Below are 17,302 nucleotides of genomic sequence, written 5' to 3'. Positions count from 1 at the left end.
CTCAAGGCCTGGACCCAGTCCATAATCCTTCCCTTATATAAAAAGGATGACAGGAAATCTCCAGACAACTACAGATAACATATGCTGCATTCATTTATCCAGCCATGCCATCCACTCTGAACATGTCCACATTAATAGGGGTGTTAAACAGGGTTGCATCCTTGCCCCCACCCTGTTTAACCTATACATCAATGATCTTGCTCCTTCCTTGTTGGAGGTTGTTAGTCATTGTCCTAGATTGGGTTCCCAGGCAGTTCCCATCCTGTTATATGCCGACAATATGGTACTACTATCACATACAAAGATTGGCCTTAGATGGCTAATAGAAAACTGAGCTAGTTATCTTTTCCATAACAAATTGATTCTCAAGCATGGCAAATCTAAAATAGTCATATTCAGTAAGAGCTGGAAATCTCAATCTTGGATATTCCATGGGAGAGCTATCCAGCAGGTAAAAGAATTTAAATACCTAGGGCTCAGTTTTCACTATTGTAAGTCATGGACTAGACATCACCAATCCATTATTAACTCAGTGAAGCAGAGAGTTCAAGCAATACTTTGTTTCTTTCATGGATGGGGCAATGCACTTATTCCTGCTGCCCTGCGGGTGTTCAAAGCCAAGGCCGTCTCCCAACTGCTGTATGGCTCACCAATCTGGCTGGTTGTCTTTAACTCCACAATGGAAAGACTCCAGGCCACTTTCCTCTATAATACTGTATATTTGCTGTGGCCCATTGGGTGCCCTATGCAGCTCTATGCCTGGAGGCAAGCTCATCAGATTGGGGACACAAGCGTGGCCGAGACACTTTAAATACTGGCTGAGAAGATGCTTTGTGGACACCAGTGACCCCTTAATTAGGGGTGCCTTTACATTCTTCCAGTTTCAGACTGTTCATACAAAAGGCACAGACCATGGGTATCTCCCTAGACCATCCGGGTGCTCTACCTTCGGCTCAGTTTTATAGACTGCTCAATGAGAGACTCCTGGATATCAAGGAGAACTCTTTGCAGCCCGTAAAGTATGCTCAACCTTTAAATCTACTATTGCCATTTATATATCAATAAATCAGCCTGTTAATTACATCTCTTAGAGAGCCCACATGAACGGCAGCCTAGATGTAATGTAATGTACTTTCATCCAACGTCTTATATGGTAGATTTAATTTGCAACCTCTGAGAACATGGCTCTGCCCTTTCAACTCCAGGTCCATAGAGTCCCTGGAGCACATGCTTCTCTGCTGTGCCATGATGTACAATGACATTCGCGTGTCAAACCTGGAATCGATCCTTATTAGTTTTACCGAACAGGAGGAGGCGATCATCTGCTCGTTGCAAATAAAACCTACACCAGACAGATGGCCAAATGTATTAGTTTATAAATTCAGCTGCGTAGAACTCAGTTTTCAACAAACCCACCTGTCTAATCTTATTGGATACAATTAATTATTCCTTTCTGTATAAGTTACAGTTTATGAACAATGGCTAGGTGTTACCTTGAAACTAACTATGGATTGATATATTCCGCTTGCATTGGGGCATTTTGATTTCTTTCATATGGGGTATATATCCACTATCTATTTGAAAACTGCTGTTTGCTGTACATTTTTATGCCAATAAAGTTTATGATGATAATGGTTGCTTCTCTGGGAGAGTTAGCCCTTAAAGTGACCCTTCCGTTCCAAAATGAATCGCTCCATCCCAGCCCCAAAGAGCAGTAGCCCTGCCACTGGACCAAAAAAGGATCAGGCTTTAGCTGGTTCACGATCTCCTGTGTGCCATGTAAAACAGCTCACACTGGATCATGTCACAAGTGATCCAAAATGTGAGCTGCTCTTCTGTTTGATCACACCCTAACTCAGTCCTTGCAACGTTCAGTGCTGCTCTCTTTGGGGAGGTGGCACTTTCGCATTAATTATCTCTAAGACTTGTTGGAGCATCTTGCCCCAATGTCAAGTGGCTGACCCACCAGGTCACTGCAGACAAGGCTCCTCTGAGTAGGGACCCCAAGGGAGGCCCACGAATCTTCTACGAAAGGTAGGGCCTTCCTCACAGGGTCTCCATCTTTGTGGATTCAGCTCCTGGAGGAACTTTGCCTGGACTCCTTCCTGGAGACTTTTAAGTGGCAACTAAAGACACAGCTCTTTAGGGAGGCCTTCCACTCTGACCCTGGTCAAGTTGAGTTACTTTTACATCTCTGTTCAGTTATTTGCTGTTTGTATCTTTGTTATTTTTGGCTTTTACACATTTTTATTAATGCTCTGGTGCCCTCTGTTTTTAAATGGTTAGATGTCATGGTTTTATCATTTTAACTATTTATCTAATTTATTTGAACTGCCCAGAGTAGTGCTGTGGCACTACAGCAGGTGTGAAATATCAAAGCGAAAGAATAAATAATAAGTAAATAATAAGAGGGAGCAGTTTAGTTGAGAGAAAGAGAAGATGTCTGAGAGAAGAAACTAGACTTGGATTGGAAGGAGACAAGTGTTTTCAACAATCCAAAGAGAAATTGTACAATGGTTTTTGTAACAGCAGAAAGCATAATTTCTTCCATCAGTTTTATGAAAACTATTGCTAAGAAGACAAACAATTTGGTTTTCTGAAAATGTTCCCATTAGGTTAAGAATGATCCTGCCCCTTCAAATACAAACATAACTGATGGAAGGCATAAAATAGCCAGTAGAGTTTTCCGTTAAGCTCAGTTGAAATGAATGGAAGAACATTTTCCATTCAGCTGGGCTTAAAGAAAACAGCCACTGATATGTTGCGCCTACCACCAGGCATGTTTGCATTGGAAAGGAAGATGTTTTGTGACCCAGAAAGGATATATGTATTTGAAATATAACATTATATTACAGTTCAGTGTCAGTGGTGTGTGTGTGTGTGTGTGTGTGCCATGTCATTTCCCATTAGGTGTTTGCGTTTCAAATTCAGAGGTGGTAGAAAGCATGACCAACAAAGGAATTATAGGGGCTTTGCACTCTTGCAGGTTTGGCTTTCATGAGGTAATCTAAGAGGTTATTGCAACTTGCTGAACAATGCTGCCTTACAGCTTAAGGCTACTTATGGTGCATTTGTCAATATAGTGATATGACTGGTATTTCCTTTCTTAGTTTTGATCTAATGAGACAATGCTGGAGAGAAAAGCCATACGAGAGACCATCATTTGCCCAGATACTTGTATCCTTGAACAGGATGTTGGAAGAAAGAAAGGTAAGGATGACAGCCATTGTCGGCTGGGTTTCAAATGAGCATGGCTTAACTCCAACTCATGATTCACCATGGTTGCCATGGAAAACCATTGCCCTGCGCCTTATGAGAAGAAAAAATGGATGTTCCTCATCACATGGGTGGGCTGAATTAGGTTAGGATCTGTGGCATATACGGAAATCTCTCCAGTGTCCATTTTGTCACAATGGGAATCTGTTTCATTGCAGTAGTGATGAGTCATGTGGTTCTTTGGGTACATGTGTGAAATGTGACACATTTTAAGAATTGCTTCCAATATCAGGCTATAAATAATGTGTCAGTGAACAGCTGGATAGCTCAGTAGTTTAGGCATTTGACTGGGGAGAGATTGGAAGTTCAGTTCCCCACTGTGTCTCTTGACTGGGGCTGGACTTGATGATCCCTAGGGTCCCATCCAGCTCTACAGTTCTAAGATGATGATGGTATGTGTTTTAGAGAAGGCAAAAGTTCATGGCTTCCTGTTATACTGAAGATAAAAGAACAAATATCTTAATTCCAGAAGAACAATGAGTTAAAATATATTAAACTATTAGCTAAAATATATTGAGTTTATTTTTCTTGATTGTCCTTCCAGACTTACGTAAATACAACGCTGTATGAGAAATTCACATACGCAGGCATTGACTGTTCTGCTGAAGAAGCTGCTTGAAAGGGAAGAGCTTCAGTTATTTATCAGATAACCAACCCAAGATTTCGATTTTCTGGGAGAAGAATGAGCTATGATGTATGAAACGGCATGTAGTGCTTACTGTACAGTATCTTCTAGCTATACACATACCTTGTGAGTGTATGCTGTACCGAATTCTGCCTCAGTATGATGGAGGAATGTATGTATACTAGAGATGGGCACGTACCGAAAAAAGCGCCAATTCATCGTTATTCATCAAGTTTGACGAATCAAAAATCACGAATTTATGATTTTTTGACAAATCAATGAATCGTTTTGTCTTTACTTAGGGTGGAGTTCCACCTCATTGGCAGGTTTGTCAGGAGAACATGCGTCTCCTGCCCCAACTCCTCCTGTCACTCATGCAGCTGGCAGGCAGCTTTCAGACTGTGTGAGAAATGGCCCACTAATTGGCAGCATTGCTCCAGGAGTGTTCGTGTCTCCCAGGTGCCTGCGTCCCATTCAGGTTTGATGTGGCTCCCCAGGCCAATGGCATCTCTCACAACAAGATGTAACTTGTGCACCATGTACACTCTGCCCTCGAAGCCCACCACATTCAACATTTTGCACCCAGCTTCTGTGACCATGTGGCCATAGTTGACCTCCCCCCCCCCAGTGCCCACTGCTGCTGCACGTTCAGGAACTCTTTGGTTCCTCCTCATTGCCTGAGCCTCTCCTCAGGTCCTCCAGCTGCCACCAGTGTGCCATGAACGAGGAGTACCTGTAGTGACCTTCACTCTACAGGCCCACCATTAAATGCACCTTCCAACCCTGTACCCGTGAAAGCTGTTCACGGCCACTTCCCCCACGGAGTTTTAGTGGGATGTACTGGAGGCAAAAAAATGCAGCAACTAGCGGAAGGCTGGGGCTTCCACAGTGGACAGTGGAAACCTGAGCATCTCAGCAGCAACATGAATGGCCACCTCCTGTGCCTTGCTGTTAGACTGCTGGCTGAGAGTCAGTGCATACCCAATGGGCACAACTTTGTGGATTGTGGCCTGCCTCAGACTCACAGCCCCAGCAACCCGTGGCTGTCCTTTGGGAAGAAGGCCTCCTTCTGACTCCCCAAATCTTCCCCTGGGGCTTCTGTCTTCCTCCCCACAGATGGTGGTGACAAACATCCTTCCCCAGTCAGGAGCCTTGGATGGTGCCTCCCCAGGTGTTGGCAGTGGGTGGTGGAGGACAGATGCCTGGGGTCTGACCCTCTTCAGACAACCACAAGGCAGGCATTACAGCGCACCAGCCATTGATCATTGTTCACCGCAGTGAAACGATCCCTTAGAGACTCTCTGCCCCGTTTGGCACTATGATGACCCACTGCCTGCCCCTGCCTACTACTGGCCTGAGTAGACTGTGTGCCAGTGGAACTTGTCTAGGGGAATGGAGGAGATGACCCTGGGGACAGGGGTGGGGGTGGCTGTGGAGTCTGCCCTGCTGTTGCTGGTTCCAAGGACTGGGAGGTTTCTGGATCCTCTGGAACCAGTAACTCCTCAGATTCCTCCAAGAAGGGGAGAGGCAGCTCCTGGGCACCCGAGGAAGCTCTGCTTCAATGCCCGCCTGCAAGGCCACCAGAGGAGGAATGGTGGCGGTGGCTGGTCTAGTCAGAGCCTTCCCCCCCACCCAGAGACCCCACTGCCTTTCATTGTCACCTGTTCTGTATGTACTCGGCTGCCTCCTAAACCACACTTCAAATAAATGGGAGGAGAAGGAAAAACTAAGTAGGGCAATGTAGGAGAGGGTGTAATAAAAATATTATTTTTTAAAGGAGAAACAGGATGGTGGGGAGGAAGTGAAGTTTTTTAAACAAAAATTTAATTTTTTCTTACAAGTAATGAGTGGGTAAGGAGCATGAAAGCTAATAGTATGCCCCTAAATAACTAGACACAATACCCCCCCACCCCCCCACACACACTGTGATTGGGTTCAGAGTTCTCTTTGGGCAACTCCTCACTTTTGGCGGAAAATAAAACAGGAGACATCTTAATAACCTTCAAACTGTCATTTTTATTGTCACTCATCTCCTCCAGCACATTATTCACTGGATCAAAGATTCTCAACTCTGGCAACAGGCCGCAACTAGATGAGCCAAAACTTTTCCTATACTCCCATGGACTCAGCGGGGGGGTTCTCCCACACCGTTCCTGGCACATTGGTCTTCAGGGAGGAGAACTTCTCAGGGCACAAATCGTCCCACAACATGAATGCCTCACCCAGCCTTGCTCATCCGGTCTGTCGTAGAAACGGTTGTGGGCTCTCTCAGTCTCTCTTTGTAACTCTAGCTCACACGGTGCTACAATGACAGTCCATTCCTGGGTTCGAAACTGGGTCGGCTTGTCTTCCCCAACTTTTGTTCCGGCAACAGTCCTTCCCCCACCCTCTCCTCCTTCTATGGCCTCTATCGTCATGGATGGCACACTCTCACACAACTCTCCTTCTCACTCACACTCACACTCACACAGAGAGAGGGAGAGAGGAATAAATAGAGGGAAAGGGGAAAATACTGTACATTACCCAACCTGCCCAAAGGCACACCTCAAAAAATAACTAATTTTTCAACTAAAATTTGACCTGACTAAAGAAAGCCCTGGCTGCAGGGAAAATGTTCATAAAGCCTCTGAAAAAGGAACTCTTCCATAGACCTTTCAGCAGTGCTTGTGGCTGCCAGCCCTGCCAGTCCAGGAATCTCAAGGTCCCTCCCAGGGTTGGCAAGAGCTTCTGATTGGCAGTAGCAGGCTGTAGATGGCACAGGAACCCCCAAAGGGGGGGGGAGTATACAAATCAACAAATCAAAAATAGGTAGAACTTCATCACTTTGTATTCATCGGGGTTTCCATATTGAATGAATACAAAGCGACGAATATGCAATGAATCAGAGATGTTTGACAAGTATCATGATTCATTTTTTGATCCGTTCCCATCTCTAATGTGTGTGTGTGTGTGTGTGTGTGTGTGTGTGTGTGTGTGTGTGTGTGTGTGTGTGTGTGTGTGTGTGTGTGTGTGTACATATGTGTGGGTGTGGGTGGGTGTTTATGCACAATGTATGTCTATATAGAAAGACTGATATTTCTGTCTATGTGAATGCACACATGCATATACATTATCTAGACTGGGAAAAAAGGCTGAAATAAATACATTTTACATTTCATAAACAATTATATGCTCTTTGTTTTTTTCCCCTAGAACAGTGCTTCCCAATCTAAGGTCTCCATATGTTCTACAACTCCCCCAAATCCTGGCTAGCACAGCTGGTGGTATAGGCTTCTGGGAGTTGCAGTCCAAGAACATCTGGGGACCCAAGGTTGGGAACCATTGCCCTAGAAGGTGCGGGGGGGGGGGTTGGACAGCTTTAAAATAGATCCAGCCACCAGCCCATTCCTGAAGCTCCTCCAGAGGCAAAGCAGAACACACGGGAGAGGTAGCTTGAGTGATATTGGACCAGAGGCAGAAAATCCATCTGGCACCTCTCTTACTGATATAAATGTGAACTATATTAATTAAGAGTTGTTGCTTTCTTTTAATAGCACTCTACAGTATATAATTGAAGCAGAATACTCAGTTTGCCTAGAGCATTATATAGAGTATTGCAAACAAGGAAGGTATAAAGATCATAGTAATGATTCAATATAATAACTTGCAACATTTTAGGGGAAATCCATAGCAAAAAGTCAAACCTATTGTTTCAAGGACTATTACTATGGGGTCTAACATTACTACACCATCACACATACATTGGTAATTATACAGAAAGAGATGTTCAGAGCTGTAAATCACTATTAACAACTAATTTTTGCACATTTTCATGGGTATGGGCTTATTAGCTACTTTCGCTATAGTGGTACAAACCCACATCTTGACTATTACAGCAAGTTTATGTAACTGAAATGCAACTGGTAGACAGGCAAGCACAGCAGTGTTAGCTCAGGGTATGTTCAGATGGGGATTTACCCTGAAGTTTGGTCCACTCTTGAGAAGGGCTGGTTTGCTCTCTTTCCCATCAACTGCATGATGATGTATGGGCAACCACAAACCAGGGTCCCTATGGAGGGCTACTGTTTTTCTGGTACAGGTAGGATCATTCCATTTTAATTCAGTTCCTGCATGTGTGATTTTTAGGGTTTTTTTTTTGTCCAACACACACACACACACACACACACACACACACACACACACACACACACACACACACACACACACACACACACACACACACACACACACACACGTAGTTTCACTGAAAGAATATAAGTATAGCTTTCCATGCCATCAACATTAAGAAATTAACAATTAACATTAATTGTTAATTCGTTAACAATTCTAAATAGCGAGCAAACAAAACTCTAATCATCAAATTTAACATTATACTGACAAAAACAGCACAATCTGATTCCAGAACTCAATTTAATTCAAAACTCCCTGTAAACCAATATATATGTAATACTGTCCCCTTCTGCATTAATATAGAGCCACAGAAAATTACCCTAATATATGTTTTTCACACTAGTGATAGCCTCTAGCCAATGATGGAAGAAACAGCACTCTTGAGGAATCTCTCTGTCTGTGGCCTTTACGGTCTTCTTTCACTTTTCAAATCAGAAGTTCTATACAAACAGCTGCATCTTGACCAACAACTAGGAAGAACAACTATCATGTAGACATGTAGATTATTTAAAATACTGGTGAAAGTAGATGTTTGATATTTAATATTTAAAAGTAACTGCTGTAGTAATAACCCTAAACACTATCTGCATTTGTTTCCAGAGTTCTATTTTTAAAAAAGTATTTTCAACACCGTCTTGATGATGGCTAACTATGGAAAGATTGCTGCATATTTCCTGATCCTCTCGGCCTCATTAAATAAGTAATTGATTCTGTATGTTGAAGCTGTGCACCCATACAAGGAAAAGATTCAGACATGAGCTCCATTCTCAACCTGCATTTTAGCACCCTAGTGTGCTGTCATTTAGTAGTGGGTCAAATGGGAGCTAGGAGGGCAGGAACACTGAAAGACTAACATTATCTTAAGACAGTGTTTGCAACCTGAGGGTTGTGACCCCCCAAGGAGGTCGCAAAGCATGAGGGGGGGAGAGTGTCACGGGTCGCCTTCCTTTGTTAAATAATTACTTCCTTGACCTTTTAGACCAGGGGTCAGGGAACATTTTTACCTTTTACCCCCTTAAAAAATTATATACGCAGACATTACCCCCTTGGTTTGAAAGGAAGGATCTCAGTCACATGCGGCCAGTCAAGCACCGCCGCCAAAGTCCTTGGTCCCGTGGGGACGGCTTCCCTTCTCTGCCGGCGGGAGGCTCCTGGGTGGCCGTCGAAGAGCAGCAGGTGACTTGCCCGTCGGGGGGCACCCAATGGCGCCTCCCACTCTGGCACTGGCTCTGGCGGCTGCTTGCCAGGGCAGCCGCATCGGGCCTTGGCGTCAGGGCTCCCGCGGGCCTTGCCGTCGAAGTGCCGCGACAGCTGCCACATGGAGGGCAAGAGGCTCCGCCAGGTCCAGCCAGCCAGTGCAGAGGCGCCACTGAAGGAAACTGCACAAGCACCGTCGCTGCCCGATGGGCTCCTTCGGGAATGGGGATGGGGCGTGGGGTGGCGGGGCGGCCCGGCACCAGGAGGCTGAGCCTAGCCTGGGCCGCCATCATGGCTGCGCCCTCCCCCCCTCTGCCGTGAACCACCTTTCCAGGCACTGGAAGGAGAGGCTCCTCCTGGCTGGGGTGCTCCAGCCACTAGCCCCAGCCTTCCCTCCACCATGGCCGGCCCAGCTGCTGCCTCGGCTGCCATATGCCACCAGCCGGGGCCCCTTTGCCATCCGCCGTGGCTTGGTTGCAGCTGGGCCGGAGAAAGGGGTGGGAAGGGGGCAATCGGGCAGGGACACACACCCCCTCCAGGCAGAAGAGGAGAAGGAGGAGGGAAGGGGGTTAGGGTCGTGTCCTCATTGCCCCCAGGGTTTTCATTTTTACCCCATTTGGGGTAATTTACCCCTGTTTCCTGACCACTGTTTTAGACCCACATATGTATGTGTATGTGTATGTATACCTTTTTATGCAAACACAGTGAGAAGGTTGCAGGTTACCTGGTTATTATTAAACAGGGTTGGGACTTGAAAAAGGTTGGGAACTACTGGTGAACAAAGATGAATTAATGCCTTTGTGTTGTGATCTGAATCTCTATGTCACAGAACAAAACATGGTCACACTCCAGTATGATCTAAACCTGTCTTTTATTATGGATTGTTAATTGACAGCTGGTGGACCTAACCCCTAAATAACTTCTGTATAGCCTGTTTTCCCTACAAAATGTCAAGTTTGGAAGAATAAGAAATATATTTAGAACATGAAAGAGACTATTATTTTCCATTTTAATGTTGCATCTTTTTAATGTTACGTATAATATTGTGCATAAAAAGAATGATGAATTTAATAGGGACAAAGTTTGAAGTTTTCTTGAAGATAATACATAGCTGAATTTACTAGAACTGTAAAGATGGGATGAGACACATACAATATGGATTCAGAGGAGGATTGGAATCAAAGAAATTATTCTGTCTACATACACTGAGAGAGACATGCTGTAACATTAATGTGTATATGTGTGCTTACTTTGTTTACCTCAAGAAAGCCTTTGACAAAGCCCAACACAGCAAATAATGGAATCATTAGGAATTAGGTCTTGATTCAAGAGATTTCCATAAAGCTGGCAACCTATAGTAGGAATCAACAGCTGCAGTGAAAGTTGAAGATTTCTGTGACTGAGGACCTAGAGACACAAAGAGAAGAACAACACAGGTACTGTATATACTTTGACACTGCCTTTCAATTTACACTTGAGAAGGCATTCAGAGAAATCCCTGCTGATTCAGAGGTATCAGCTATCTCCCATGTGCAGGCAGTAACAGTACTAGCTGGCAATTTACGTGGTGTGCAAAGGTTCCTCAATAAACTAAGTAATGAACAGTCTGAAAACGAATACAGTATTAAGAAAAACAAGTCTATGGCAATTCATAAAAACAAGCCAAGAAATACCACTGAAGATCCAAAGTGGAAGGGTGGCAAATACCTTGGAATTTGAAGACAATGGTTGATTTATTAGACCACACACACACACACACACACAATCATAAATATAAGCTAGCATTCATTTTCATCACTTGGGCACCATAGAGCAATGGATGGATGGATGGATGGATGGATGGATGGATGGAAGGAAGGAAGGAAGGAAGGAAGGAAGGAAGGAAGGAAGGAAGGAAGGAAGGAAGGAAGGAAGGAAGGAAGGAAGGAAGGAAGGAAGTTGCAAAAAATCATGGCCAGACACACTTTCCAGGTTCCTTTGGTAAACGTTTTAAAAGGGAGCTGCAGTCACAAGTCAGAGATTTTAAGTTTCAGAATCCACTTCTGCTGGTGTAGATTTCCTCCAATCTTATCAGAAAAAGCGTTGCCAGTCATTGAGCATCCCCTCCCCTTTTATGGCCCTGCATTGAAACACATAGTTCCTTTTCAGCTGGGAACAGAGGCTCACAAAAATATGGCAAACCCTCCATCAGAGTACTAAATCTGCACACTAAATGAGCCAAGTGAAGTCCTATTAATAGTATTACCTAGTATTAACTGAAGGAAGATGTTGTCCTCAGTTTGCAGTCCTTCTTGGGCTATGTTAAATTTCCATGCTCAGCTATAGAAGGTGTTCTGATCAGTTATTTGGGATATCTTCCATTGTTTGTTTTGTTGAATCAATAGTAATTAAAGAGCAAATGAGCAGACCTTTCTAAAAGTTTGCTGCTCAACCACTAGGACACCTAGCTGACCAAAGAGAGAGAAAAACGAGAGCAAGAAATTGGCAGAGAGAAAAAAATGTGTGTGGGTGTGTGTGTTTCTGTCAGCCTTTTTCCCCAGCTTGTCAGAGTAGTGGTGAACAACTCTACAGGTTGTCAGAGTAATGGTTAGAGCAGAGTAGAGCTCTGCTCCAACCATGCAGAAGGCATGGTTAGAGCAGAGCTACCTTAATATTCTGGAAACAAGATTGATCTCCCTTCTCTCTACTGATTCTTGGCTTTATTTCTCTCTCTTCAGTCACCTAGCTGTCCTAGTGCTGGAGCAGCAAGCCGTTAAAAGTAAGAAAGAAAGGGAACAGAAAGGAAAGAGGGAAACAAACAAACCCAGGTACCGGGTGGGAAAGGAATCAACGGTTAACAAGTTGCAAACAAGGCTTTTGAGTCTTAATTTCCTCTCTGGCTGAAACAAATCAGGTTTCCCCATTGGGTTTATGAAGTTCATGAGGAAAGCAGTCATGAAAGGACTGCTTTACCCCTCCACTTCCTAAGATTGCTGCTCTCCCCCCCCCCCCCCACTTCTACAGCCATTTGATCCTGTTTTTGCGGGGCTTAGGAAGTGGAGGGGGAAAGCAGCAATCAAATTTTCTTATTTGGGGTTGGAAAAGTGGGGGGGTCGTCTTATACATGGGGTCATCTTATACACGGAAAAATACAGTATTTGGAGAAAAAGAGGTTGGCAATATGGGTACTTCCCTGTTCATTTCTTGGTTCTTCTCCATAACACAGCAAAACACGTTTCAAGCTTAGCCAATGAGGGGAAATTACTAATGTATCCACAGTCATCTTGTGAAACACCTGTAGGAATTCAGAACGACCACTAAATTAAAAATAGACAGATTCATCCATTCAGGCCCCCAAATTTGAGTATGTTGCTCTTAGAAGCCTCCTACATTGAACCACATTTGTTTGGTGGAGTTGGGTACCTGCCTTTTCTTACCTTTAACACCTTAATTTGTCATGTGATATCAAGTTGTTTCTGACAAAGGGTTCAATAATTAAAAGTCTGATTCAGCTTTTGCAAACTAGAGACTGTGGCTTCCTTCATTGGGTCAATCCATCTCATATTAGGTCTTCCTTGCTTCCTACTACCTTTGAGTGCTAATGTTTTTTCCAGTGAGTCTTCTCATGATATGTCCAAAGTGCAATTAGCCTCAGTTAAACCATTCACTACCTTCTACAGTGCGGTCTCTACTTAAGAACTTAATCCGTATTGGAAGGTGGTTCTCAAGTGGAAAAGTTCTTATGTAGAATCTGCATTTCCCATAGGAATGCATTGAAAACCATTTAATCCGTATCTGCTCTTTTCCGTCCATAGAAACTACAGTGGAACCTCAACTTAAGAACTTAATCTGTTTTGGAATGGTGTTCTTAAATTGAAACGTTCTTAAGTTGAAGCAAAATTTCCCATAGGAATGGACTGAAAACCAATTAATCCGTTCTGGCTGTTTTTTTGTTATGCAGAGGTGCATTCGTACATTGAAGCATTAGTTCCCATAGGAACTAATGCAAAGCTGGTTAATACGTACTCTACCACTAGGGGGAGAATTTTTTTTAACCTAAGATGACCTAAGGTTAAAAAAAGAGCAGGAAAGGTTTTTTTTCCTGTTCTTATCTTGGATTTCTGTTCTCAAGTAGAAGCAAAATTTAGCAAATGGAGCTGTTCTTAAGTAGAATTGTTCTTAAGTAGGGACGTTCTTAAGTAGAGACCCCACTGTAGTGAGAGTTCAGGCTTGATTCAATCTACAACCCATTTATTCATCTTTCTTACAACGATTTGAATTTCTCGCTTGATAGCATCTATTCAGTTATGACCATGTTTGAAATTAAGGAGGGGAAGATTGAAACCCTGTAGATCAAAAGCATTGAGAATCTAAATTATCCAAAGCAGAAGGAAATTTAATTTAACAACCCGGCTGCTTTATGTCAAATGCCATAGTTAATAGAAGGTTACTCTTCCTGTAATCTGTTTGTACCTCAAGAGGACTTGAGAGCGAATGAATAAAGTAAAAGAGCAATCTGTGTCTCCTCGTATACTGAAAATAATCTTCAGTTATAAAATACATCTCATTTCTACAAGACAAACATGGGGAATCTGTAACCTTTCAGATCTTTTGGACTTTAACCCGCAGTCACCTCAGCCAGTGTAGTCAGAGGTCAGGAATGATACAGTCAAACAGCATCTGAAGGGTTACACATGTATCACCACCACCTGAATGAAAAGTTGTGAAATGGTATAGTATGTGTATGTTAAATATTTGAAACATGTGAGCACTTTTTTCTTAAGTAGGCTAGTTAATCAAGGTCATTTGTAACCAGGAGCATTTATTTGGCTAAAATTCTGAGTATGTCATACTAACAAACAGACCTTGAAGTAAAGCAGAAAAGTATATATCCACTACTGCCCCCAAAGGGACCATATTTCTCAAGAGCACTGAGGCATGGTGTACTTTGGTAACTCAAAGGCACTATTTGCCATCGAAGATTTTTAAGATCTGTGAATCCAGATCTATGAAATGAGAAGGAGTCAAATGCTGGGTATATCAAGGCCTCAGGGGCAATTTCAGATTTGTGATTGATGCCAAAGTACAATAAAATAAGAATGAAGATAATAAAATAGGAATTGGGGGGGGGGAATGAAGACTGCTGGTTAGCATGACTGATGAAATATTTCAGTTTTTAAATTTTAAATTTTAAATATGCAAGTCATATAACAAATAGCATTTTAGAGATGCACTGCTGAATGTAACAGGAAAGGCCTCTTACACTATGGCACTAAAATGACCAACATTTAAAGAATTTTCTGTCTGACTAAACAGGGATACTTTTAGTTTACACTATATTTTATATCGCTGATAGATTTCACTCATCAAGGCTGCAACCCAGAATGTCCCTATTGCTGAATGAACTCCACTGGACATAGTGGGACTTCCTTCCAGCTTAACTCTGCAGAGAATAATGGTACATCTGCCCAAACCTTCTTGCAACCATAATCCAAGGATGAACTTCTATTTGCCAATAGTTCCAACAGAAACATTTAAAGAAGGGGCACCAGGGCTAGCCCTGTCTTCAAGCAGAGTGAAGCAGTTTCCCTGGCATGGTTACTTTTCTGGATCACAGCTTCCAGAAACTTCCAGCCAACATGTTCACTGGATGTGATGCCTAGTGGATTCTGGAAGTTGTAATGCTTAAGGTATGCAAAGACATTAGCATCCACATCCCGGAAGCATTCCATTCATTCACATGAGACTACCTGTATTTTCAAAAGGTGCTCTTTACCAATGGCCAGCACATTAGTTTTCTAGATGGAGGGGTTGGCAATGTGGACTGAGTGGTGGCTAAAGAGAGTAATTTATCTCTTTTGCAATGGTGGACAGCAATCTATGTGCTTTTCAGTTGATTCTAACTTATGGCAACCTTTGCCAGGATTCCTAGCTATAAACCTGCTCTCTCTGTGTGTGCGCGTGCGTGCGTGCGTATACACACACACATGTTCTGTGCTGTCAAGTTGTAACTGACTTATAGTGGCCCTAATAGAGCTTTCAAGGTAAGTGAGATATTTAAAGGTGTGGTTTTACCAATCCACTCCTCCAGGCAGTTTCCACTACTGAGCAGGGATTTGAACCATGTTTTCCAGAGTCCTAGTCTGTCACTTTGTTCACTACACCACATTGGTACATTTCAGTAAAATGTACTTTCTTTGGATGGGTCACCCATTGAACTTTAGATATACATAATTACACAAGCAATTAAAGTGCTCTCCCTAGTGGCTACAGTAAAAAAAAATGCAACCCTGCTCTTAGGCAATTTGTAGAATTAACTATAGCTGAACTCTGTTGTTAATGTGTTGTCACGTTATTTTTGATTTGTGCTGGCCCTTAGATTTAATGTCTTCCAGAAGATCCTATTGTTGACAACCCTGCTCAGATCTGGCAAATTAAAGCTCATGGCTTCCTTCACTGAGTCAAATTATGTCTGTCTAGTCTTCCTCTTTTTCTATTGCCTTTCCTAGCAATATTGTCTTTTCCAGAATGTCCAAACTGGACTGATTGAGACTGATCTGGATTAATTATTATAACAAAGGCAGGGAGAACTATGAAAGGCCTAGTTAGTATCTTCTTTTATCACCCTTATCCTTTCAAACCACCACCACATCAAAATGACACCGAAAGGCCTAAAGCAGTGATGCCATAAGAGCCATAAGTCGCCAGATCGCTACTCCCCCCCCGCAGCCAAACCTGAGCGGGCGGCTGCAAACGTGGTACTGGTGCCTGGACAGGCGATGGGTCAGGATCCGGAGCAGCTGGCACTGGCGGCGGATCCGGAGTGGGGTCTCGAGGCGCCTTTGTGCCTGGGATTCCCCCTTCCACCACCACTTCCGGTTCCGGCGCCCCATTTTTTGTTTTTTTCTCCTTCAGTTTGGGCACGTGAGCCTAAAAAGGTTCGCCACCACTAAACCAACCAACCAACCTAATAGTGTTTACTCCTACTTTTGAGAAAATGGCCAGGTATACCCCATAGGCATAGGTACCTCCCCCAAACTCTCCCTAATTGGCCAGTGATGATGTATTCAGGTACTGCAGTAAGAAACACACATTAAAAATAACGCCCTATCCCGTTTTCAACGGGGTCTTCCATTTCCCCTGGAACCTGTTGTTCTTAATGACTGCTGCTGAGTGAATTTAGCTGGGCTGGGAAGGAAAGAGCATGGGGATTATGCAAGAAAAAGGAAGATGTAGTCGGCCCTTTCCCTAGACCACTTCTGTTAGCCCACTTCTGCCTCAACCCAGGAGATCCATGTAAGCCAGCCTTCACTGAAAGCAGCATGACTGAAGAAGCCCACAGGTAATGTTTCCCTTGGTTTCTTTGGTCTGGAGCCGAAGAGGGTAAGCATTTCATGCTTAGTCCTGTTGATGTCTCCTCCAGTACATTAAACTCTTTTTTCCCTTTTCTCTGCTGAAGGGATAGTTAAAGATCACAGGTCATCCACTGATATCTTATACTCAGACAGAGGCTTTCCATACACAGGAAAAGATTAAGTACTTTCTAGGATTGTGAGGAATGGTTGCTAAATCCCTTGTTCTCGTTTACACACACATGCACGCACACACAAAGTGCAAAAGGACTGCATGGTTGTTTAGGAAAAGATGCAAACAATCCATTTGACACTCCTATAGTTTGGAAATGCCTTCACAGCAGAGCAGAAGCCACCCAGGTTTTGCATGACATATGGTCCTCCATGTAAAAGCTCTCATCGAGAGTGCCAGGAAATCTGTAGCTCCAGAAAAACGTTGCAGATTCATATCCTTTGTACTTACACGTCTCCTATCTGGCAATATAAGTCTTTGGAGAGGGCCACCTTGCATCCATCTTTTGAACTTTCTTGCTCAGGGGTGCAGACTCAGTTCCATGGTATTCTCCTCACGGGCTACGGAGATGCAGACCTCGTAGACACGAAAGGAAGCGAAAGCTCCAGCGACAATGCAGCACGTGCCTGCAATATACCACCAGTTGAATACAGCAAAGGTGATTCCCTTTAAAATGCAATACATGCCAAA

The 17,302-nt window shown here is 43.5% G+C and overlaps 1 protein-coding gene across 3 annotated transcripts in view; it reads left to right on the top strand.

Annotated features, from left to right (window-relative positions):
• The window catches only part of TEK (TEK receptor tyrosine kinase), a 60,734-nt gene extending 56,560 nt beyond the window's left edge, over positions 1-4,174 (top strand). For all 3 annotated transcript variants that reach the window (XM_078384892.1, XM_020796186.3, XM_020796185.3), the window contains 2 exons: positions 3,111-3,210; positions 3,821-4,174. In XM_078384892.1, the coding sequence (XP_078241018.1) occupies positions 3,111-3,210; positions 3,821-3,895 (175 nt within the window). In that variant the 3' untranslated portion in view covers positions 3,896-4,174. The remainder of the gene's footprint in view (positions 1-3,110; positions 3,211-3,820) is intronic.
• The last annotated feature ends 13,128 nt before the right edge of the window (positions 4,175-17,302 follow it).

The sequence above is a fragment of the Pogona vitticeps genome, chromosome 2 (genome assembly GCF_051106095.1).
Source record: "Pogona vitticeps strain Pit_001003342236 chromosome 2, PviZW2.1, whole genome shotgun sequence".
NCBI classification, from domain to species: Eukaryota; Metazoa; Chordata; class Lepidosauria; order Squamata; family Agamidae; genus Pogona; species Pogona vitticeps.
The sequence above is the reverse complement of the archived record's forward strand: the minus strand, read 5'-3'. Positions and strand labels throughout refer to the sequence as shown.